Here is a 26,194-nt window from a genome sequence, read left to right on the forward strand (position 1 = left end):
GATGCTTAACTGACTGAGCCACCCAGGTATTCCAAATTTCTTGTTTATAGGCCACCAGATTTATGGCATTTTGATATAGTAGCCAGAACTGAGTAAGACAAACCCAAATTGCCTCTTTTTCTGAACTCCCTTCAAAGTTCTGGTTCCAGAAAGTGACCCCCTAAATACATGCAGACCCTCCCTCCCCCAATCTTCCCTCCCAGAACTCCACTGCAGCTACAATATCCCCTCCTGCAGGGAGCACCATCTCTGCTGACTACACATAGGGCCCACAGGTTGTTCTACAGTTTTTTCTTTCATGAAATCTTTCCATGACACCTGCTTTCTAACATAGGGGTATGAGAATGTCAAACAGGACCATGAAAGCTGTGTTTAGCCTTAATATGCTTTTGTGAGTCAGGCAGCAAGATATGTGGTGATTTCTTTTTTTTTAAATTCTATTTTAAAAATTTTTTTATTTTTTTATAAACATATAAACATATATATAAACATATAAACATATTTTTTATAAACATGTATTTTTAGCCCCGGGGGTACAGGTCTGTGAATCGCCAGGTTTACACACTTCACAGCACTCACCATAGCACATACGCTCCCCAGTGGATATGTGGTGATTTCTAAGACTACTTTGATTCAGGAAAAGAATTCCACCCCCTTTTCATTTCATTGCAATGGACCTTCCTATATGTCATGTATCACTAGAAATTAAATTGACGACCAGTCATAGAAGTTCAAAAAATAACGGCTTAAACATATAATGGGTCTATTTCCTGCTCACATGAAAGATGGCTAGAGTCTGGAAATGTGGGATTAGAATGACACTTCTCTAATGCCAACAGTTCTCCAGTCCCCTCTTTCCTTTCTGCCTGGTCACTCTTGCCAGTTGCTTCCATCACAGGATTTTTTCATGGGTGCTCGCTGTAGCTGGAGCCAGGATATAGGTGCTCTAGGCAAGGAAGAAGGAGGAAAACAGAATTCTATGTTATACAGGCAGAATAATGGATCCCCACAAATGTCCATGTCCTAATACCTGGAACAGGTAAATATGTTACATTACATGGCAAAAGTGATTAAGATTGCAGATAGAATTCAGGTTGCTAATCAGCTAACCTTAAAATAGGGAGATTATCATGGGTTATCAGGTGAGCCTGATACAGTCACAAAGGCCCTTTGTAGTTGAAGGAGAGGAGAGGAAGAGAGAGAGATGTGGCCATGGAAGAATGGCAAGAGAGATGCAATGTAGCTGGCCTTGAAGACAGAAGAGGAACTATGAACCAAGGAAGGTGGACCTCTAGAAACTGAAGAGGCAAGGAAATGAATCCATCCTTAGGGTCCTCAAAAGGAACAGCCAGTCCAACACCTTGATTTTAGCCCATAAAACCAACAACAGATTTCTAACTTACAAAAGTGTGAGATAATAAAGTCATGTTGCTTTAAGCCACCAAGTTTATGGTAATTATTTACAACAGGAAATAGAAACCTAATAGAGCATGTCACCCTTGAAAGCTGTAACTATTCAGTGACTCCCATTTAACTTTCATTAATCAGAACTACGTCACATGATGACTCCTATCTACAATAGAGGTTGGAAAAGGTAGAGGCTTTCCTTTTGTTTGTAAGTTTTACTCCAAATAAAATTGAGGTTTGGTTAGTAAAGCAGAATAGGAAAAGCAATATTGGGTCAGGCTTTGATCAGAGAAGAAGGAACACTATGAATTATGTAGAAAAAAAGAATTATCATTGGGTCTAGACCTTAACATATTTGTGGCAGCAGGTACAACAGCCCATGTAAGGTTCTAGTCTTGAAATTTAAGTCAGCTAGACTGGCTGTGAGGAAAAATAAAGTGGAGGAGAATGAGAGCAGAAATAAACTAGAGCCAACAAGGATGACTGGGACTTGTGAGGATGACTGGAACCCATGTATGTCTCTCATACCTCCAGTCTCAATGCCCTAGGAGACCTGTGAGAGAAGCTGGCCTCTTTATCACAGAGCTGCATGTGCACTGTCCCAGGGCTCAGAGAAGCAGGAGGGAGCTATGGCTCCACGCCACTATGCGATGTGTTTCCATTTGTATCTTCTTTAATTTCTCGCAGCAATGTTTTGCAGTTTTCATTGTACAAGTCTTTCACCTCCTTGGCTAAGTTAATTCCTAAGTATTTTATTCTTTTTTAATGCTATTGTAAATGGAAATGTTCTGTAGATTTCTTTCCAAATTGTTTACTGTCAGTATAGAAATGCAACTGATTTTTGTGGCTTACTTTGTACTCTTGCTATATTGCTGAATTCATTTATTAGTTCTAACAGGTGTGTGTGTGTGTGTATGTGTGTGTGTGTGTGTGCGTAATCTTTAGAATTTTCTACATGTAAGATCATGTCACATGTGAATAGAGATAATTTTACTTCTTCCTTTCTAACTTGGGTGCCTTTTATTTCTTTTTCTTGCTTAATTGCTCAGGCTAGAACTTCAAGTGCTATGTGGCAGAGGAGTGATAAAAACAAGCATCTTTGCTTTGTTCCTGATCTTAGAGAAAGCTTTGTCTTTCATCATGGAGTATGATGTTTGCTGTGGGTTTTTAGTTAATGGCTTTTATTATGTTGGATGTTTTTATCGTGGAAGGGTGTTGAATTTTGTCAAATGCTTTTTCTGAATCATTTAAGGTCATCATGTGGTTTTTTTCTTTCATTCTGTTAATGTGGTGTATTACATTGATCATTTTCCATATGTTGAACCCTCTTTGCATTTCAGGATAAATCCTGCTTGGTATTGGTGTGTAATCAACTTTATATGCTGCTGAATTTGTTTTGCTAGTACTATTGACCATTTAAGAGCATGGGGTTAGGAGTGCTAATCCCTCACATAGTCAAAAATCTGCATATATTTTGACTCCCCCACAATTTAACTACTAATATCCTACTGTTGACCAAAAGCCTTACTAATAACATAAAGAGTTGATTAACATATACTTTGTATGTTATACGTATTATATACTAGATATACATGTATTACTATTACATGTATTACATGTACTACATGTATATCTTATATGTATTATATACCATAAATAAGCTAGAGAAAAGAAAATGTTACTAAGAAAATCCTAAGTGAAAATATATTTACAGTACTGTACCATATTTATTGAAAAAAAATTCACATATAAGTGGACCTGTACAATTCAAACCCATTTGTTCAAGGATCAGCTATGTATATCCAATCTAAAGACAAAAAGAACTGCAAACAAAGCTTATCTATTGAGTAGGTTTTTCACAGTTGTGTGGGTTAGTATATTTGACTTCACTTTCTATGCATGATAGGACTAAGCAAATGAGTAAATGTATTGATGTTGTTTCTTACTTTTGGAAAGGACAATTACAAATATGAAAGCGGGGACAATCGGAACAACTCCTGTGATTATTGAATTGAGATATCAGTATAAATTATAAATTGATTTTTTTGTCACTAGGTAATAGACAGCTACAGCATCTATAAGTAAGGAAATAAATATGGGATCTTGATATCTATATCTATAACCAAATACTTCCTAGCTCTGTCCACAGAAAGAACTATAAACAGTGGTGCTTTGTTAGCAATGAGCATACCTAGCCACCATACAGGTATCTTTTGGTCTAGTAGATCATGAGCTCTATGAGGACAGGGACTGACTTAGGCACAACTTCACCTTTCAGCATTAATTTGGATTATATGCATACAAGAATTTTTATAAAATTAAACTGTTTATAGGCATCCAGCTGGTAAATTTCAGGACCAGATTTTAATTACTTGAAAACCAGTCTTCTCTGTCCAGTGTAACCTGTCATCCAATGTTGTCACCTCCTGTCTCTGCTATTAAGTATAGATCAGCAGCAGTGGCCACCAGCATCATCAGACACTTCTACCCCCGACACCCCTCCGTCCCACCCAGGGGTTGGTGTGCTGGATCTACCACATCCTCTAGACGGGGCACAGCACACCTCAAGCCCCTACACCTCCCAGCAGCTGTGGCATGAAGAGTACCTTCTCAACATCTTGTTCCTGCTGGTGGTCACCCTGGGCCATGTCTGGCAATATGTGAAGCAATTGAGTGTGGTGGTCAGCTGGCTGTGTGGGCCAGGAAGCTGAAGAAGGCCTGATGCCAAGTGTATCTTAGGAAACAGAGAATGGGGGGGGAGTGGTGTTACCGTTTCTTATGAAATTCCCACCAAATAGGAATTCTGGCAATTCCTATTCCCCACATCATATCTACTTGCTAATTTTGTTGCAAGTTCCTGCTCATTGGCTTCTTCCTAAAATTAGAATTGTTTATTCAGCCCTTAAGGACTTCTTTATTTGCCAGTCAGTAGGGGCTGTTCTGTGATTCTCTCCCAGGGTAATTGGACCAATGACCTTCGTATTTTAAGCCTTGAGGGCACTTTCCTTGTCATGCCCCTCTTGGAGGCAATGGACCTGAACCATTCCAACCTCCATGTCCAGTATCTTCCCAGCCTGTTTCCCTCACTCCCGCTTCTACCACTTGGAATCACAACTAAAACCGGCACTTTACATATCCCTTCATTTTCTATTTGCCTTTCCTGTAAACTCTTGTCAAAGCTCTGAAAGCTATATAAGCTTTCAAAGAAATAATAGCTCTTGATCAGGAAAGTAAAAGTTTTCACGGAATTATCCTCCCCCTCCCCCTGGAAAAGAGACTCTGTCCTCATTGCCCAGAATTCTGTTACCTGTAACAGGCTGTAAGGAAAGCTGCACTGAAAACCTTTACAATAGCAGTCTTGCTTTGAGGATAGAGCGTGCAAAGATGCCTCCGCCAGGGCCGACATTACAAAGCGGCAGAATTACAAGATGTCCTCGGTTTGTGCCTGAGGAGGCTGTGGAAAGATTCCCAGTCCTAGTTTGTGATTCTCATTCAGAATTCTGGTCTCGGCTTTAGAAGCTCAAACCTCCGCAAACACTTGGACTTCTGGAGTTAGGACTCGAGCATCTCTTCATGAATAAATGACCTCCCTAAGAGGTCTTCGGAACACAATCCAGGAAGGGTGGGTCTACTTCTCTTGGGGGTTTGCTTCTAGAGAGTAGACACAAGCTACTCTCGGGGAGTAGACACTCCTTCCACGAAGTAGCGTCTCAGAGATTTTAAGCAAATACCTAGGGAAATGGAGCATGTGGATGACGGTATGAGATCAACAGTTAGGAGGTGGGGAAATTCATGGAGGGGGTCCCTAAAACGGGGATGGGCGTGGGTCACCTGGGGGTGGAACTATCTTGGAAGCGACTTCCTAAGCTCCCTGCCGTCCTGGCTCAGAGTACCTTCTCTGCGGAGAGTGCGGTGATGACAGGGACAGAGAGGGGGTTAAGGAGAGTTCACTAACCCCTCCTTCCTGAAGTTTGGGGTTAGGGAGGGTGAGGACAAATTAGCCAGTGGAGCAAGCACCCCGGGAGGTGGAGCAGAAGGGCAAGAAACCGCAGACAGAAGAGAACACAGGCGGGGTCCATCTCTCACGTCTTCCCAATCTGCCCGCCGGCTCATTTCCTTGGCTGCAAGCGAAGCGTGTCCCCAGGGCGCACAGGTCGCTGCGTTGTGCCGGGTCTGCGCGCTGGGCTGGGCTTCCCAGCTCATACCCGAGCGAGCATGGCGGGGCAGCGGGCGCTTCTGCTAGCTGGCTTCCTTCTGCCTGGGTTCCTGCTCTCAGAGGCCGCCAAAATTCTAACTCTGTCTTTGGTGGGTGAGTGCTTGCGGGAGAACCAGATAGGCACAGTTCCAGACATCCGGGAAGGCTCAGTCAGACAGCTCTGGGTCAGGGGAGCATTACTGGGCTTGGGTCCCAGGCTAGAGGGGGTAGAGGCAGGATGGGGGTGTGGGGAAATGAGGAGACCCTACCACCGAGAGGTGAAGAAGCTTCTTGAGAAAATAAAATACCTTTTCCTCCCTCTGCCTGCTCAGATTTGCTCTCCTAGGCACGGAATGGGTCCACAAGTTTGGGATCCCTCCCAGTGCTGGAGACCCCGGGCTGCCTCCTCCCTTCGGGGAGTGGGCTGCAAATTCAGAGGCTCACCCTAAACTTCTGGGTGGTGCGCAGCAATTGCCAATAGAGGCTGTGGGAGCGTTTGCAGGCTCTTGCAGACCAGGGAAAGGAGCTTATGTGTGTGTCCGGGGTGGGTGGGGGTGGGCAGAAGCACTAGTTTCCTGACACTGCATGGGAGCCAAGGTAGAGCAGGGAAAGTATTTCAGTGACACCTGGGGGTGGGGGTGGGGGTGGAGTGCTCTTATCCAGAGGAAACCCGGAGAACTGGCCAGGGCTGGACATTGGATCCTGGACATTCCGGTCTTGCCTATGCCTGCTCCTGTCACCCGTGCGACTGGAAGTGTTTGAAGGATTCGGGGAACTGTTAATTCTGCATTTCGTGGCCTCAGTTTTATTTCCTTTACTTTTCCACCGAAGGGAATAGAAGATGAAAAGGAAAAGGGATAAAGGGAAAAGGATCAGGATAAAAGGATCATCATAAGATGCAGCTTTCCCAAGATTGTATTTCCACCGACAGTGGGCTCTTTGAGGTCACTTACTGTGTATAGATCACTGGGAATCGTGAGCTGGAAGGAACCATAAGTAATCTCATTTAGCCCTCCCCCCCCACCCCCCCAAGGGATTTCCTGAGCATATGGTTTTGGATAAGATTTAGTGTAATAGAACCTGTACCTCCCCAGATGATCATGCTTCTGTTTCCTTAGGATCCCAGGATTTTCCTAGGATGGGTGATGTCCTCTCATGCATACAGGATCCTGTGGTTCCACCCCAAGGGCCCACAGTTGTTCTGAATGCCTTAATTGGATGTTCACCAAGATGCAGACCCCAACTGAGAAATACCCTGCCAAGTATATGTATATTTGAATTTCTTGGTTCTAAGTGGTGGCTCAGCTGCCTTCTGCTCCAGTGGCTCTTTCTTGGACTGATATTCAAGTTCCCATATTTCTGGCTCCTACACTAGCTTAAATTTCCAAGAGTTGGACTCCAGAACGAACTCGGACTGATCATCCATTGGGAACCCTTCACGCTCATAGAGAGCACTGTGCCACTCTTCCCACCAGTACAGTTATTTCTTTAGGTCACACTGTCTCCACGAGATCTGGCTAAACTTAGCATATCTTTAAGATCAGGAATTCCTTAAGGCATAAGCAGAGAAGCTCATCACATTGATGGTGGTCACTTTTGTGACCAGAGTCACAAAGAGGATATGATGGAGGTTTGCCAAAGTCAAGATTTGGAGCCATGGGCTCTGAGTGAGTGGCTGGGGCTTATCCAAATGGAGATGGACAGACCGACTGATGAAGCTCATCTTCCTCTCCTCATCATCAGCTTTCTGCTTGCTAATTCTCATCTCCCAGATCTCTCAGCGTATCAGCTTCAGGGACTCTGAAGCTGTACTTTTGTAATCATCATTACAAAAGTGAAGTTGTACATTGTTCCTAGGTGGAAGCCATCATCTGCTGCTGGACCAGGTGTCTCAGATTCTTCAAGATCATGGTCATAATGTCACCATGCTTCACCAGAGAGGAAATTCACTTATATCAGGTATCTTTTCTCACCAATTCTCTATTTCTTCTACCCTATGCGAAGGGTAGAGTGAAACAACAATGTCTTTTGCTTAGAAAACTGATTTCAAAATCCAATTGGAGTGAAAGAATGAAAAATGTGTGTGTGTGTGTGTGTGTGTGAGAATGTAAGGTGTTGGAAGGCTTCTTGGCTCTGTCTGCCAAGTGTGCCACTCCACACTCTGTAGTCCCATATTTTCCTCCCTTACCTTGTCTTCCACTTCATCCCCAGCAACCCTCCATATATTACAGATTATTTTGGTAAATGGTACTTCATAGCAGCTTGAAAACATGTGAACAGACGTGTTCAGCCAAATATACCATTTTCTTTTCTTATATCACAGATTACTTTTTTTATAGATCATAGATTACTTTCTCCTTTTCTGATATCTGAAATCTAAGAAAGTTGTCTTAGGAAGTCTATTATTTATCCAGCCAAGATCAGAATCTATCACTGAGATTATTTTAAAAGATTTTATTTATTTATTTGTCAGAGAGAGAGAGCAAGAGAGAGCACACGCAGAAGCAGGCAGAGTGGCAGGCAGAGGCAGAGAGAGAAGCAGGCTCCCTACAGAGCAAGGAGCCTGATGCAGGACTCAATCCTAGGACCCTGGGATCCTGACCTGAGCCAAAGGCAGCGGCTTAATCGACAGCCACCCAGGCATCCCTGAGATGATTTTATTCTCTAGAACAATCAATGCCTGACCAACAGTTTGTGTATAATGATGTTGGACGTTCTTAACTGAATCATCGAATCCAGTGAATTTTAGCTGACATGAGCAAATAAACCTTATCAACTCTTTTTTGTTGACAGACAAGAAAACAACAGCCCAGAGAACTGAAATGGTTTGCACAAGATGATATGGCAGGTTAATAATAGTGTTGGGAGGATTTAGGACTTTAAAATCTGGATTGCTCAATCTGAAGTTTTCTTAGGCTTTGATGTTAAAAAAAGACGCAATTTTAAGCAGCATCATTGAGGAATAAAATTCTGAAAAACTCTAAAACTTTGAAGGTAATCAGGCTTTGTTTTTGTTCAGATTTTATTAAAATAATTTTTTCTGTGAAAATTTCTTTTACGATTTTTATTGTGGTAAAATATACACAACATAAAATTGATCTCTTCCACATTTGTTTTGTCAGTTTAGTGACTTTAAGTACATTCATGTTGTTGTGTAACCATCCCGGCTGTTGATCATCACAAATGGGAACTCTGTACTGGTTATATGGTGACTGCCAATTTTCCCTTGCCTGCAGCCCTTGGTAACCATTATTCTACTTTATTTCTCTAATAATTTGGAGATAACTCATTAAGTAGAAACATACAATATTTGTCTTTTTGTGTCTGGCTTATTTCACATTGCATAATGTCTTCAAGGCTTATCCACACTGTAGTATAGATTACAATTTCTTTCCTTTTAAAGACTGAATGATATTCCATTGTAAGTATATACCACATTTGTTAACTCAGTCATCTGTCCATGGACATTTAGGTTGTTTCCACCTTTTGGATATTGTGAATAATGCTGCTATGAAAACTTGTATACAAATATTTAATTTGAGTCTCTGCTTAAAATCATTTTAATCACCTTCCAGATTAGGTTCCCCATTTTTATTGAACATTATTTATATACATATCGTTTTGAATCTGTATTGACCACAGACATGATTAAATAGCTGCAGTGTATTAATTTTCAAGTAGTTATTCTTAATTTTGAAAATTGCAATTAAATTTAATTAAAATTCTTAATAAAATTAAGTTGTATTAAAATTTTAGATTGATTGAAAATAATTTTGGTAGTTTCCATGAATTTTGAGAAAATAACAAAAGCCACAGATCTTCTACCCCTTTAATATATATACATAAAAATCTATAAACAATTTGGGTAGTTCATGGTTCCCATCAGTTTTTTTTTATAATTAGTTTCAGAGGTAGAATTTAGTGATTCATCAGTTGCATATAACACCCAGTGCTCATTACTTCAAGTGCCCTCCTTAATGCTCATCCCCAATTATTCCTTCCCCCTCCCACTTCTCCTCCAGTAATCCTCATTTTGTTTCCTAGAATTCAGTATCTCTTATGGTTTGCCTCCCTCTCTACTTTCATTTTATTTTATTTTTCCTTCCTTTCCCCTATGTTCATCTGTTTTGTCTCTTAAATTCCTCATATGAGTGAATTCATACGGTATTTGTCTTCCTCTAACTGACTTATTTCACTTAGCCTAATACCCCCTAGTTCCATCCACGTCATTGCAGATGGCAAGATTTCAAATTTTTGATGGTTGTGTAATATTCCTGTGTGTGTGTGTGTGTGTGTGTGTGTGTGTGTGTGTGTATACACCACATCTTCTTTATCCATTCATCTATTGATGGACATCTGGGCTCTTTCCATAGTTCGGCTATTATGGACATTGCTGCTATAAACATTGGGGTACACGTGCCCCTTTGAATCACTATGTTTGTATTCTTTGGATAAATACCTAGTAGTGCAATTGCTAGGTCATAGGTAACTCTAATTTAACTTTTTGAGGAACCTCCATACTGTTTTCCAGAATGGCTGTACCAGTCTGCATTCCCACCAACAGTATAGGAGGGTTCTCCTTCCTCTGCATCCTTGCCAACATCTGGTGTTTCCTGACTTGTTAATTTTAGCCATTCTGACTGGTGTGAGGTGGTATCTCATTGTGGTTTTTCTTTGTATTTCCCTGATGTTGAGTAATGTTCAATACTTTTTCATGTGTCTGTTGGCCATTTGGGTGTCTTCTTTTGGATCTTTTCAGTTTTACCCTTAGTTTCCAGGCTCAAAAGTGTAGAGTTTCTTCCAATATTCCCCAATCACAGGGATTTCTGAGGCTTTGAAACAGCATATTAGTTCATTACCTTAGGAATAAAGCCTGACTAGATGTTTGCAAATGGGGAAAACACATGATGTACTTATTATTTCTGACCTGATGCCCATTTCGGTGTATTGCAACATTTATTAACTCCTTGTTTGGATGCACTTTCCCATCTTGTTCATTTACTTACTACTTTAATAAAGAAATGGTATCAGATTGAAGAAGAAAAGATCTTTAATATTCACATAAACTATTACTCCAAACAATATCTAGTTTTATAATTGGGTTATTGATAGAGGCTGGAAAAATATTAAGAAGCATGATGGAATAAGTCTAGATTGTCTTGAAGAGACTATTGGTAGAAATGTGGATCTTAAGAACTCTGTTGCAATTTATAAAAACATCAAATCTTTATGTTTTACACTTGAAGCTAATGTAATGTTACATGTCATTTGTGTCTTAATAAAAAATATAAGAACTCTGCTAATGAGGACTAAGAAGGAAGTAAGGAAAGAAAATCCTTACTTCCTTACTTAGAGAAAATCTGTATTGTCTGAGACAATATGTAAATCACCATAAACACACTTCTGGTAAAAATATAGGTAGTAAGGACTTCTTGCTTCTTATAGTAAAATGTGAGAGGAAAGAGATAAATTGAAGGAAGAACCATTAAGCATGAAGAAATGAAGACGTCATGATTTGGGAAATTCTCAGCCTATCCACACTGCAAAAGATTCTAAAATTAGGGTATTTGCTGCCGGAAAGGATAAAACCAGTGGTGTGGCTGGTTTACCTCTTGCTGTTGCCTCTGAATAGCTCAGAATATTCAGTCTCACAGAGCTCTTTAAATATTGGGTACGTGAATCATGAGTCCCTTCAGCCTTGTTGGCTGAAGCCAAAGAAGAGATGAAATTATTTTTAAACATCTGTGTAGCGGCTCTTGTCTAGCAGACTGAATTCCCATGACATATCCAGAAGATCTATAAGGTACTTGAGAATTTTATACAGGATAAATACTGCTAATTTGGACTAAAAGGACGGAGAAAGAGTGACATGAAAGAAGGCTATTGGACTCTGCCAAAGTAAGAAACATGCTCATAAACTATTTAGTTGTAAACTCATGCTACCTTTCATGAAGAACAAATGAAAAGTCTGAGTGTGAAGCAGTGCCCATAAAGGGTAGAACTTCAAGCTTACAGGGCTGAGCATCAAGTTATGGCAGGTTATTTCCAGTTTTTAAACCCTAACATTGTCTGCCCATTTGAATGTCACCATTTCTTAGGACCAGAAATTCATAACTTCCTTCCATTTTTTTTCCACTTTGAATGATAATGTCTGTAACCGGTATCTTAATGTTTCTTGGAAGCACATAAACTTGTTTCCTAATTTTCATAGGTCCACAGATGGATCATATCTGGACTCTCCCCCCCATACTTGATTGAATTATTTGGATAATATAATTTGGGACATTTGAGCCAATTATATCTAGATGAAATTTTGAACTATGAGTTGATGATGTGATGGTTTGAGACTTGTGGGAGTGTTGGGATGGAGTGATTGTATTTTGTATGTGACATGGACATGAGTATTTGAGGTCCGGAGAGCAGAACATGGTGGTAGAAGATAATGGCCCCACTCAAAGATATGCTGTAATTTCTAGAACCAATAAATATTCTACCTAACACGGCAAAGGGACTTTGTAGATGTGATTAATATAAGGATTTTGAGATGGGAAGGTTGTCTTGGATTATTCATTTAAGCTCTATATAATTACAAGAGTCCTACAAAAAAGAAGATTGGGGAGGGAGGTGGTGGGGATAAGGTAACTGGGTGATGGGCATTAAGGAGGGCACTTGATGTAATGAGCACTGGGTGTTATATGCAACTGATGAATCACTAATCTCTGTGTCTTAAACTAATAATACACTATATGTTAATTAACTGATTTAAAAAAAGAGTTGGCAGGAGAATAAGAGAAGGAAATGTGATAATGGAAGGAAAGTAGATGATAGATGATGTCAATGCCAGTTAAAAGGAGACCATGAGCCAAGGAATGAAGGTAATCACTAAAAGATGGAAAAGGCAAGAAAATATCTTTCAGAGCCTCCAAAAGGAATGCTGGCCTGCCTACAACTTGTTTTTGTCCTAGTGAGACCCATTTCAGACTTATGATCTCCAGAACTGTAAGATAATAGATTTGATCTGTTTTAAGCAACTAAGTTTATAGTAATTTACTACAGCAGCAATTGGAGACTAATACTGCTATCAACAGATGGTTTAGAGAACTCCAGGAAGTATGGAAAGAGGTTGTTGAAGCCTTCATAATGAATGCAAATGTGGGAGGCACTAATGACAGTGCCTATTGTATTGCAATTTGGATAGATTCTAGATCTTTTTGTTATTTGGCCTTATTCAAAGTAGGCTGATTAAAAAAAATAATTATAAATGGATTTAAGGAAAATGTATAAATCAGAAATACATTGCCTCCAGATTGCAAAAAGGCTTAAAAGTTGTTGGACTTGTTGAGATATTGTGATGTTGTCAGTCAATAGGTTTTTTTTTTTTTAATAAAGATTTTTTTTCATTTATTTGAGAGAGAGAGAGAGAGAGATAACACACAAGCAGTGGGAGGGGCAGAGGGAGAGGGAGATGAAGAAGTAGACTCCTTCCTCAAAGGGGAGCCCAACTTGGGGCTGGATTCCCAGGGTCCCGAGATCTCAACCTGAGCTGAAGACAGATGCTTAACCCGACTGAGCCACCCAGGTGACCCAACAGTTGTTTCTTGATAGTGTCATGGATAGAGAGGTCTTAATTGATTAAATAATTCCCAGGAATTTAAAAGAGGTCCTATCCCTTGAGCTTTGTGTCGGGCAATGGCACATCCCTTTGTGTGAACTCTTTTGGGAATATTTCTCTGTCCTGATGAATGTGTCAAATGAATCTCCTTAGAGCAGGCTTTTTTCAATATAATGTCCTACCTGGGTTCCTGGTGAAAGTCAGATGTAGTTAAGGTCCTGCCAGTAAAGATCGTGGCCAAGGGTAGGACTGTTGAAATACCCCATGGACAATTAGTTAAATGTGCACTGTGTCCTTTCCAAAGTGAAGGCAAACTAACATTGAGAGCCTGTTGACATGGGTGCTGAAGAACGTAGTAGCCAAATCTATGATTGCAAAGTATTTGCCAGCACATACTTGGATAGCAGTAATTTCACTAAGATTGGGCTCGGTAGTTTTAATATGTAAGGCTGTGCATTAATCTATCTTCAGTTTACACACAATTTGATTGGAGGTTATGACTGATGAAAGCATACATGTATAAGAGAGCATGGAACTTTTGTTACTCAAATAATAAGGCTTTTTTAAAAAAATATATATATATATAAGATGAGTTGGACAGGCTCCTAAGCAAATCTGAAAAATGGCTTTCCAGAGGAAGGAGGGATGACTAGTTTGAGTTATTGTTGTGGGTGGAGAGTTGGGATATGTTGAGGGTTCCCTGTTACTGGCCTTCACTTGCATGGTTTGAAATCCCCACTAGGGCCAAAGGTAGCAGCATGCTGACTTTCTTAATAGTTTGCCCAGGTGAAACACTGAAGAGGGAGTGGGAGATAGGGTTTGAAAACTGTCAGCAGTCAAACATCAGAAATGGACTCAGACTTTTCATTACACATGGATATGTGGGAGAAGCCATGCTGGTATGAGGTACAGAGGTCCACTATTTTCTATAAGCTTCTCAGTACTTTTTCCTACTTTTTACTGAATCAAAAAACTATTTGGATTTATCACTCTAAATAATGAAAATGAGCTTTTCTTAAAACAGAAAGGACAAAGGCTCTGGAATCAACCAGACTCTATCACTTCCTATGTGTAAAATTTTGACAAATTATCTTAATTTGCTTAAGATAATTACCTTTGTATCTTCAATTACCTTTGTTTTCTCTCCCATAAAATGAGACAAATAGCTATACTTTATGAAAGCTTTATTTTTTTTAAACTTTTTAAAAAGATTTTATTTATTTATTTGAGACAGAGTATGAAAGAGAAAGAGAGAGAAAGCACAAGCAGAGGGGAGGAGTGGAGGGAGAGTGTGAAGCAGTCTTTCTGCAGAGATCCCATTGTGGGGCTCCATCCCAGGACCCTGAGATCATGACCTGAGCCAAAGGCAGATGCTTAACCAACTGACCCACCCAAGTGCCCCATTATGGAAACTTGAAATGAAGGCTTCCAGTATGCCTGGGTGGCTCAGTCAGTTAGGCATATGACCTCTTGTTTTTGGCTCAGGTCATGATCTCAGGGTCCTGAGATGGAGCCCCTCATTGGTCTCCATGCTCAGCAGAGTCTGCTTGAGATTCTCTCCCTCTCTCTCTCTCCCACTCTGCCCTTTCCCTTTCTCGATGTGCTCTATCTCAAAAAAAATACATCTTAAAGAAAAAAAAAGGAAACTTCTGTAACTTTAAATTGAGAAGCACTCCTTAATTAGTGTAAGGTTCTCAATACATGTTATCATTTTAAAAGATGGAATGAATGAGAATGCAACCAAAACACATAAAAATAGTTCAAAAGGCAAGCATTCAAATAAACAAAAATTATTTGAGCAAACAAATATTGATCTTTTCACACTAATGTTAATCCATGTTTTGTGACATATTTAATATTTTTTTTTATTTATTTGACAAACAGAGATCACAAGTAAGGAGAAAGGCAGGCAGAGAGAGAGGAAGGGAAGCAGGCTCCCCGCTGAGCAGAGAGCCCGACGCGGGGCTCGATCCCAGGACCCTGAGATCATGACCTGAGCTAAAGGCAGAGGCTTTAATCCACTGAGCCACCGAGGTGCCCCCATATTTAACATTTTTAACCCATGGGTGTTTTTTAGATTTTAAAGAGAAGGAAAAATCATACCAAATTATTTCTTGGTTTCCACCTGAAGATTATAACAAAGGATTGAAGGACAATTTTGATTTTTTTATGGAAGAAGCTTTGGGTGACAGGTAAGTCTTATTTTTTTATTATTTGAACCAAAGAGTCACTATTTTAGTGATATAAATGAATGGATGAATGGATGGATGTTTGGACTGAAGACATAAGAAAGAGATGGGTGGACGGGTGGATAAATGAAAGAATTCATGATGAGTGAATGGTTGGGGAAACAAGTACTCACACCAAATTGTCCAGTTCAGTCACTGAAGAGTCTTCTTTGCTCTGCACTGTCCCTCTTCCATGAATGGATTTCTGTAGAAAGTAGAGGTTGTTCCTTCTGGGACATCCTTTCAACACTTCTCTTACATCTTTACTTGTAACCTCCCCAACACAGAAGTATAGGTACTTCGTTCTCTCACTGCTGATAGGGAAATGAAAGTGACCTTCTTTCATTTATTTTTCCTTCTTTTCTTCACATATATTCTTCTAATGGGGGGGGAAGACTTATGAACATTGATTTTGTAGCAATTGAACATCTGGCCATGTAAAGCTCTTTTCCTTTATTTTTTAAATTTTTAGTCATTTAAAATACTTAAACAGCAGGCAGCAACCTCTTTGACCTCAACCACAGCAACTTCTTCCGAGGAACATCGCCAAAGGCAACAGAAGCAAGGGCAAAAATGAACTATTGGGATTTCATCAAGATCAAAAGCTTTTGCACAGCAAAGGGAACAGTTAACAAAACCAAAAGACAACTGACAGAATGGGAGAAGATATTTGCAAACGACATATCAGATAAAGGGCTAGTATCCAAAATCTATAAAGAGCTTATCAAACTCAATACCCAAAGAACAAATAATCCAATCAAGAAATGGGCAGAGGACATGAACAGACATTTCTGCAAAGAAGACATCCAGATGGCCAACAGACACATGAAAAAATGCTCCACATCACTCGGCATCAGGGAAATACAAATCAAAACCACAATGAGATACCACCTCACACCAGTCAGAATGGCTAAAATTAACAAGTCAAGAAATGACAGATGCTGGCGAGGATGCGGAGAGAGGGGAACCCTCCTACACTGCTGGTGGGAATGCAAGCTGGTGCAACCACTCTGGAAAACAATGTGGAGGTTCCTCAAAAAACTGAAAATAGAGCTACCCTAAGACCCAGCAATTGCACTACTGGGTATATATCCTAAAGATACAAACGTGGTGCTCCGAAGGGGCACATGCACCCCAATGTTTATAGCAGCAATGTCCACAATAGCCAAACTGTGGAAAGAGCCTAGATGTCCATCAACAGATGAATGGATAAAGAAGAGGTGGTATATTTACACAATGGAATACTATGCAGCCATCAAAAGACATGAAATCTTGCCATTTGCGACGACGTGGATGGAACTAGAGGGTATCATGCTTAGCGAAATAAGTCAATCGGAGAAAGACAACTATCATATGATCTCTTTGATATGAGGAATTGGAGATGCTATGTGGGGGGTTTGGGGGGAGGTAGGAAAAGAAAAAATGAAAAGATGGGATTGGGAGGGAGACAAACCACAAAAGACTCAATCTCAAAAAACAGACAGAGGGTTGCTGGGGGGAGGGAGGACGGGAGAGGGTGGTGGGGAAATGGACATTGGGGAGGGTATGTGCTATGATGAGTGCTGTGAAATGTGTAAATCTGGCGATTCACAGACCTGTACCCCTAGGGATAAAAATACATTATATGTTTATTAAAATAAAAAAAATAAAAATAAATAAAATACTTAAGCAAAAAAAAAAAAAAAGATTTATGTGCTGGGGCAACCCAGAGAGAGAGATAGAGAGAGAGTGCAAGAGTGAAGGAAGGGGTGGAATGAGAGGCAGAGAGAGAGAGAGAGAGAGAGAGAGAGGGAATCTCAGGCTGACTCCCTGCTGAGCCTGATGAAGGGCTCGATCTCATAACCCTGAGATCATGACTTGAACTGAAATCAAGAGTCAGATGCTTAACCAACTGTGCTATGCAGGCACCCACCTTCTTTTTACCTTGAAACTTTTACTTACTAGTCAAGGTCTTGCTAACATTTGCCTTTTTTCAGAAAGTCTTTTTCTTTACTCAAATTGGGAAGCCACAGTCCCTCCTGTCTAGGTCTGATGTAACCTATTCATTTGATACTTAGTCTGTATTATCTTGCATGGTTAGTTACATATTTTAAATTCATGCTTTCTCTTTTCTCCCTTAATGTAATATTTTTGGAGACAAGCATAGGTAACCATGTATTCTTAAAACAATTTTTTCTATTTGTTAGCTCAATTTTAAATATGATTAATGAAATATATTCTAGGAATTTTTACAGCACTCCTGAAATTATCTAAAATATCTGACAAACACACCCTTTTGTTACATGAAATCTTCAAAAATACACAGCCAAAGGTGATTTCTGCCAATCACATCCAGTGTATGGCCTGAAGTTGTTCCTAAATACCAGGCAGAGATCTGTATATTGTTAATAAGTTCTTCACTTCTTGTCCTTCTTTATCTGGGGTGCAATGGTATAGTAGTGAACAATTACAGGGTGCCAGTGTATGATTCTCTTGGTCCTCCATGTAGCCAGCAGGCCAATGATGTATTGAGTTATTGCACTTGTTACCTCTGATACCTTAAAGTGCAGGTGGACATTCTTATCTATTTCCTCATAGGTGTACAAACAGGAAGGGAACAGAGTCACATTCTATACAGGCAGTGATGGGAAAGCATTGTAAGGAGATAGGTCCCTGGAATAGTCCCATGCACCAAGTCTTAATTACATGTTAGTATTCTTTATCATTATCTTCTCTGGACATGTCAATCTATCATAATAGAAAAGCTAGGGGTGCTGGGGTGGCTCAGTTGGTTAAGTGACAACCTTCAGCTCAGGTCATGATCCCAGGGTCGTGGGATTGAGCCCCATATCGGGCTCCCTGCTCAGTGGGGAGCCTGCTTCTCTCTCTCCCTCTGCTGCTCTGCGTGCTTGTGTCTTTCCCTCTCTCTGTCAAATAAATAAATAAAATATAAAAAAAAGAAAAGCTAGTAATATGTTTATTATTAACCAGGCCTTGCTTTGCTTTCCTTTCTTCTCTATTTTCTTGTCTAGTCTTTCCTTTTCTTTAATTGCTTAACTTATGGGCATTGAAATGTGGAATTCCCATTTTAGCTGAGATTTGAGTTCTAATGTGTTAAAATAATCCCTTGGGTGAGGTGATCTATCATATTCAGAATACACAGTGATTTTTTTTTCAGTAGATTTTTTTCAGTAGATTTTTTTTTGTAGTATTCCATAATTTATCAGTTGCATATAACACTCAGTGCTCATCACATCATGTGCCCTAGAATACACAGTGATTTTTAAAAATAGCCTATATGATCAATATTTATGGAATTGTGTCATCTAGGGACTTCCACAGTTTGGTTGAGTAAACAAGAAAATCACTCATAAAAAGTCAGTATGTAAAAGAAAGTTAATGAGAACATTACAGAATTTTATCAAGTAGAAAGAGTTCTGTGAGATTTGCTACGGTCAGAGAAGGTTCCCGGAGCAGAAGGTCCAACAGTGACAATTTGTTTTCAGTTAACATAGTTCAGTTGTATCCATGGATTTCAAGAATTAAGAACTCAAAGTTATAGTTTTTTGAATAATGTGTCATAGAGAGTGCTTGGGATTTGGATGAGAGAGGGAAGAGGAGGGGAGGAAGGGAACACTTTCCAGAGCAGAATGTGTGCTCAGAGTGACTGAGAGGGTATTTATGGACAGTGGTAGGACAGGTACCCTACTGCTTGATGTGGTCTTTCTCACCTGGGGTATTTTCTTTCTAGCCCAAGATTCCTTTATGTATTGTGAAATTGACATCTCCAGTGAATATTTACCACTTCTCTTCTTTCTTACAGATACACATTTGGAAAATTTTTAAGCTTTATGGAACAACTGGGGCTTCAATGCAGTCATTTTCTAAGGAGAAAGGATATCATGGACACCTTAAAGAACGAGAACTTTGACCTAGTGATAGTTGAAAATTTTGACTACTGTCCTTTCCTGGTTGCCGAGAAGCTTGGAAAACCATTTGTGTCCATTCTTTCTTCCTCGTTTGGTGCTATAGATATTGGGCTACCAAACCCCCTGTCTTATGTCCCAGTATTCCATTCCTTCCTAAGTGACCACATGGACTTCTGGGGTCGAGTGAAGAATTTTCTGATGTTCTTTGATTTTTCCATAAGACAATGGCAAATCCAGTCTACATATGAAAACACCATCAAGGAACATTTCCCAGAAGGCTCTAGGCCAGTTTTGTGTCATCTTCTAAAGAAAGCAGAGCTATGGTTTATTAACTCTGATTTTGCCCTTGAATTTGCTCGGCCCCTGCTTCCCAACACTGTGTATGTTGGCGGCTTAATGGCGAGACCTGTTAAAGCAGTACCACAAGTAAGTAAAACCTGAGGTCTCAATACGGACTTCATGCAGAGCTCTGCACTGCAGAGTTGATGACTCCCCTGCCAGTGGGAACTGGGACAGAGTAGGGTTAGGCAACTGCACCTAAGACATACCTTTTAAGGATGAATCACTTTCAGGGTCATGCAATTAGAGTGTTAGGACTTGTATAACCCTGAGATTGAGGACCTCCTTACATAGTATACCCTCTCCAGTTCTGGTGCTGGTGGGACAGATTTAAATTAAAAAAAAAAAAGTTTTCTTTTTAATAAACTCTAAACCCAGCATGGGGCTCAAACTCAAGACCCAAGGTTGAGAGTTGCACACTCTTTCCACTGAGCCAGCCAGGTGCCCTGGGATAAGCCTTTTAGTAAGTTAATATTTTTATGTCCAGTGTATATGAACATATGTGTAGTAACTGTGTAGCAAGCATCCATTATATGCGAGAATTGTTAAAGAGACGAGTTGCTCACCGTGAAACACACAACACTATGAAACCAAGGTGGGAGTGGTGGGACTGACAGTAAGAACTGTGGGCATCATTACCAGCATCCCCAGCCTGAAGAGCCTTGGTTCTTAATTCCACGTAGGCCTTCTGATTTGATTGATCTAGGGTCAGTCCTGAGGATTGTGAATTGGGAAAGCTACTGGGTTGGTTCGAAGGCTTAAAGTCAGAACTATTGAAATAGAAGTTTTTAAATGGAGAGGAGCTTAGCTGAGTTGGCTTCCTGTTGCCTATCAACACTGGTTGACATTTTATGGAATTTATCTTATTTAATATCTTACCACCTGGAAGGAATTATGATGATCTCCATTTTTATACACGAGGAGACAGAGACTCAGGTGGAGTAAGTGACTTTCCCACTGCCATTCATTTCAGAGTTAGGAAGATTTGATTTGGCCTGGGTCTTCCAGGCACCCTAGTGTCTACCCTTTATCTACGGACCTTGAAATGAGTAAGCAGGGAGAATTGGAGAATGATCCATGGGCTAGATGGGCTTTAGGTTGATGGCAGGATTTTTTACGGATGGAGCTGGGGAGGAAAGGAATTTCAGTTAGAAAGAACAAATAGCTGAATGTGTCAAAATCAAAATAAGACAGGCATGACTCTGGGTTCCTTTGGTGACTCCAGCTAGATTAGACTAGAAGATTCAATTACATAAATGTAGCCAGACCAGATTGCAGGAGATTTTACTTGATAGGAAGTTGGGGTATGCCTTGGTTATAGGGTAGGAGGAGGGGATTGTCAAGCAGGAACATAATGGGAGTAAGGATTGTAATGGCTGTGAGATAATAGAGACTTTTAAAAAAATTTTTTTCTCTATATTTTCTAGTTTTTATATAGTGTCTCGTGTAGCTTTTTAAATTAAAAACAACAACAAAGCTTTTGTCAAAGTGGTCCTTTAAGGTGGTAAATCAGGTGGTGTTAGGCTGCACAGAATCAATCTAGGGATGAGAGTCTAGAAGCTGGGGGAGGAGGGCTCCGGCAGTCCAGAGTCAGGGTCTGAAGAAATACTTGAAGCAAGAGTCACCAAAACAGTGTTAAAGCCAAGATGACAACACTAAATCCCAATCTTCCTTAACTTGCCTGAGGATTTTAAAAAATAAGCTGGAGTTAGGACTGGGCACTACCATTTTTACTTATTTAAAAAATGAGTCTGGAGTTAGGACTGGGCACTACCATTCTTTGTCTTCTTATGTGGATATAATTTGCAGTCATGTGGGTGAGCCACGGAGGTAGAAGATGAATTACAAAGATCCGTTAATAAGAATATCACAATGTATCAGAGCAAAGCACTCCAGGTGGTACATTGAGTGTGAGTGGTCAGGAGTCTTTCTCCATTTCTTCCACTTCTTACACTAGAGGCTTTCTTCTGGCTTCTCCAGTGTAGCACCTCCCTCTGCTGGACCCTAGCACCCCACCAGTATTCTTCCTATACTACCATTATCTAGTGGCTTAGGAAAATTCCCAAGTAACTGTGTCTCCATTGACCTACGATGAACAGAGGATCTAGGATGACCCTGACACTAACATCAAGATTTTAAAGAAGAAAGATATTCCCACCAACACCATGGGCATAAGCACCATGCACAGGGTACTGTCCCAGGGGCTATGAACTCAGAGAAGGACAAGAGGGTGTGTTCAGTAAATATCTGGCTTTCATTTCATGGCTGTCTAGGCTTTCATGAACAACTTTGTTCAACTCCTTTTCCTTTCTTACCTTTCTCCAGGAATTTGAGAATTTCATCAACAAGTTTGGAGATTCTGGTTTTATCCTTGTGACCCTGGGCTCCATGGTGAGCAACTTTCAAGTGGATCTTCTCAGGGAGATGAACAGTGCCTTTGCTCATCTCTCTCAAGGAGTTATATGGAAATATAATCCATCTCATTGGCCCAAAGACATCAGATTGTCAGCAAATGTGAAAATTGTGAACTGGCTTCCTCAGAATGATCTCCTGGGTAAGGGCTGCTCAGGTGTGCTTCACCCTTTCATGTGCATATTTTTAGAACTCATCAGGCTCTGACCTCTAGTAGGGCAATCCCATTTGCACCAGAAGGAGCTGCTAATAGCTAAAGTTAAGTGAGCAGAAGGCAGGAACAGAGCAGCCAGCTGGAGTTCTTGGGGCATCAGACCCTACTTCTAATGAGATCAGTGCCCAAACAGCCATCTCGCCGTCATTGTTTTCTATTCCAGGCCAGATGTCAGCAGACATCAAACTCACCTTGACCTACTGCCTTTGGTCTTGAACAGGGTCACCCAAACACAATCTGAAACAACCCATGGATTCTAAAGAAAACATACTGGAAGGATGTTACCACTGTATTTAGTGGCTTCAAGAGTAACTGTTCATCCACTTGCACTTACATGTATATATACACTCACTTCTCCCACAAACACACCTTTCTTAGCTTTTAAGGAGGGATCAATTCATACCTTCACAGCATTTGATGTCAATAGTGTCTTTAGGATGTGCCAAAATACCTGCGTGCCAAGAGGAACAAGCTCATAGTCAGTTATTTGGTCCAGTACCAGAGAGTTCTCTCCCTGCCCCCACCCCCACCCCCACCAATAGGTTTTCTTTGTGCTCCATGCTGCTTTTTACAGACTCCTTACTGTCATAGCCACTGACTGAATCAAAGGCTCATGATTAAGACACTGACTCAGAATAACCTGGGGAATTAAGGAACAGATTCCTGGCTCCACTTCTGCAAATTTAATTCTTTAAGTCTGAAGTGGGCTCATGGTGTTCTTTCAAAGAAGAGATAAGGAGATTCTGACATACATCCCAGTTGAGTGACACAGGCTGAGACAAACTTCATTTTCAACAATAATCTTAATTAGCTTTAAATAGGGTGGGATGGAAGTGCTGTAAATGGAAATACTCAAGCGTAGGGTCTAGTCTCTGCTTTCAAGGGGCTAATCATGTATTTGAGGAGACAATGCATATAGTATAAATTTTATGATTGACACATGAGTTATGATGCTAATGAATGGTCAGGAATTCAGAGAAGAGGGAAATAAGTTGGCAGGTGAGAAGAGTGCTCAAGACAAAGAGAAAGAGAGACACACTGAGACAGAGAGACACAATGAGAAAATACAGATGAGCAAAACAAAAGGAATGACTAGGATGATAGAAAGATGGATAGGTGGATGGAGAAGGATATACACCTTGCTTAGGAGTATTGCCTGGAGAGTCCCCTGGGTTTGAGTCTTAGCTGGGTTCTGGCTGGGGCAAGGAATTTCCATAAAAAAGGCAAAGTTTGGAATCCTGTATTTTAGTAACATGCACCTTGGATGTGTCCAGGCAAAATATCTTTATAATGACTCTAACAGACTTTGAAATTCCTTTTGTATTTTCTTCTGCCCTTTCTGCTTTCCATGGTTTTCTGAAACCTTCACTCTGAAAATTTTCAATCTGAAATATTATGCTCTACTTCTTAATTGGAACAGCTCATCCACGCATCCGTCTCTTTGTCACCCATGGTGGAATGAATAGCATAATGGAGGCCATCCAACATGGTGTGCCTGTAGTGGGGATCCCTCTTTTTGGAGACCAGCCTGAAAACCTGAACCATGTTGAAGCCAAAAAGTTTGGTGTCTCTATCCAGCTGAAGCAGATCAAGGCAGAGACATTAGCTCTGAAGATGAAGCAAGTCATAGAAGACAAGAGGTATGGAGCTCTCGAAGCTTATGGTTACTTAGACTGAATGAAGACATCAAACACAAAGGGCAATGTGTGACACTTTTTTTACAATAAAAGCTGAAACATCCAAGACACAGAATAATATATGCTGATGTTTACAAATGACGTGTTTCCTCTGAGAACAAGACTAGACAATTTAGGTTAGATGTTGAAAACAATTTCTGCCTTAAGTGTTGTGAAGACCCTGTGACCTATGTACACAGGGTTTCTGAGAGGTCTTATGTATTGGGGGTACTTATAGTAGAATTCCAACTGAGTCAGGAGGTTGCCTTTCTGTCCCCCAATATGTCACAGTGTTTCACAAAGTGCCCTTTATCAGTGCTGTTTGCTAGAACACCCTTCCCTTCTCTTTACAGTGCTGGCTCCTTCATGACAGTCAGACATATCCAATGTTCTCTCCTCAGAAAGGCAGGTGGTCTTTGTCTGATTTGAGTAAATGTGCTCCTCTCTCCCACCCTCTTCAATCATAATTCATTTTTCCTTCTTAACACTTCTTAGGATCAGTAACTAACCCAGTTCTTTCTGTTTTAATTTATTGTGTGTTCCTCACACTAGAAAGTAGAGAGTTAGTTCCCCTGCAGAGCCAAGGATGTCTTGTTTTCCCTTGTGTTTCCAGGGCCTTGCACAGGGCTTGCTAAAGTAAGTTTGGATGAATTTCCATTAAGTTAGTCAATAAAAGGGACTACATTCTCTTTGGTAAATTTCCACTTAATACAATGATCTCATATAAAGAGAAAAATTTATTCTTTCTACCTCAAAAATAAGAACTGAATAACTTAAAGTTTCAAGGGCATAAATGGACTCAGACCTCAAGATTTATATTACCTTGCACAAAGGAGACCCAAAGGAGTTCTTGTTAGATGACTGAAAGTCACCACATAGCATATGATTCTTAATCCTAGAAAAGCTGTAAACTCCGGGGGTCAGATAACCTCAGACATTTCATTATGTTTGGTATCTCATGAATAGCAAATGTTCCCTTTCTGAAGAATGAGCTTGTGAATTTCATTGGCTATTCAAAGACCTAGACCCGAAATGTCCATCATTTGCTGGCCCTGTGATGGAATCATTTAGGCGGGATCGTCCCTACACATTATGCATCAGGACTGGGTATATAATTTGTGGGGCTCAAAGTAAAATGGAAAAGTAGGGACCATTGTTATAAAGTTTAAGAATTTCAAGACAATGACAGCAGAGAATTAAAGCAAGCGTAGGACCTAAGTGTGGGGTGCTGAGTAAAAGTGTAGGGGGTAGTCCATGGAGCCAGTGCTGGCCAATATGATGCTCTGAAGAGGTAGGAAAGTACAGACTTGTCCTGGGCCCCAGTCCCCACAGTCCTGTTTGACATCTAGCCCAGACACCAGCATCACATATGTGCTTATACATATAATTTTCTATAGTATGTGATAAGCCTCCTTGGGTAGAACTAGCCCTTATAGACTTAGTCAGTTTTTATAATTTAGCACTTTTAACACAAAGCATGGACCTTTGTATGGAGGGTTCAGTCTGAACTTTTCCATGGGACCCAGCTAGACTGTGGCAAGGCCAGGCCAACAACCTTTCCTTGAAACCGAGTCTTTTGTGCATATGGATGAAAGTGTGTGTGTGTGTGTGTGTGTGTGTGTGTGTGTGTGTGTGTGTGAGAGAGAGAGAGAGAGAGAGAGAGAGACAAGGTCTCTAAGATTTCTGAGACCACATGAATAATGCCCAACCTCTGTCTCTGCCAACAGGTACAAGTCAGCAGCTGTGGCCGCCAGCATCATCAGGCGCTCCCACCCCCTGACTCCTGCCCAGAGGCTGGTGGGCTGGATCGACCACATCCTCCAGACAGGGGGTGCAGCCCATCTCAAGCCCCATGGCCTGCAGCAGCCATGGCATGAGCAGTACCTGCTGGATGTCTTCTTGTTCCTGCTGGTGGTCACCCTGGGCATGCTGTGGCTCTGTGGGAAGCTGCTGGGCATGGTGGCCAGGTGGTTGTGCGGGGCCAGGAAGCTGAAGAAGGCCTGATGGAGGTGCTGTCTTGATGGGTGTTTGGGGGAGCCACTGGTTATAAGAGGCTTTCCCCAGCACAGGGCACCCCTGGTGTCTTCTCCATACTGGCACTTTAAGGTGGCACACAAATTGCTCTTCACCATTTTCTGCCTCTTTTTAGAAATTCTTGTGAAGCACTCTTGAGGGTCTTTCAATAAAATTGTGGTAAAATATG

At 40.7% G+C, this 26,194-nt stretch overlaps 2 protein-coding genes across 3 annotated transcripts; one reads left to right on the forward strand and one right to left on the reverse strand.

Annotated features, from left to right (window-relative positions):
* Positions 1 to 730: 730 nt before the first annotated feature.
* On the reverse strand, positions 731 to 4,932 carry LOC308343616 (uncharacterized protein). Its single transcript, XM_080804726.1, has 3 exons — positions 4,715 to 4,932; positions 4,014 to 4,141; positions 731 to 946 (listed from the first exon to the last, which is right to left on the reverse strand). The coding sequence occupies exons 1-3, from the start codon at positions 4,811 to 4,813 to the stop codon at positions 871 to 873; spliced, it is 303 nt and encodes a 100-aa protein (XP_080660852.1). The 5' UTR covers positions 4,814 to 4,932; the 3' UTR covers positions 731 to 870.
* A 351-nt stretch (positions 4,933 to 5,283) lies between these two features.
* LOC308343614 (UDP-glucuronosyltransferase 3A1-like) lies at positions 5,284 to 26,194 on the forward strand. Of its 2 annotated transcripts, none has more exons than XM_080804721.1 (7): positions 5,284 to 5,560; positions 7,460 to 7,561; positions 15,292 to 15,406; positions 19,245 to 19,776; positions 22,015 to 22,243; positions 23,736 to 23,955; positions 25,719 to 26,194. In XM_080804721.1, exons 2-7 carry the CDS (start codon positions 7,528 to 7,530, stop codon positions 25,993 to 25,995), a joined length of 1,407 nt encoding a protein of 468 aa, XP_080660847.1. In that variant the 5' UTR covers positions 5,284 to 5,560; positions 7,460 to 7,527; the 3' UTR covers positions 25,996 to 26,194. The 2 variants fall into 2 exon arrangements, with proteins under 2 accessions (XP_080660847.1, XP_080660846.1); XM_080804720.1 differs by having other exon boundaries at positions 5,441 to 5,716.

The sequence above is a fragment of the Martes martes genome (genome assembly GCF_963455335.1).
Source record: "Martes martes genome assembly, chromosome: 5".
Lineage (NCBI taxonomy): Eukaryota > Metazoa > Chordata > Mammalia > Carnivora > Mustelidae > Martes > Martes martes.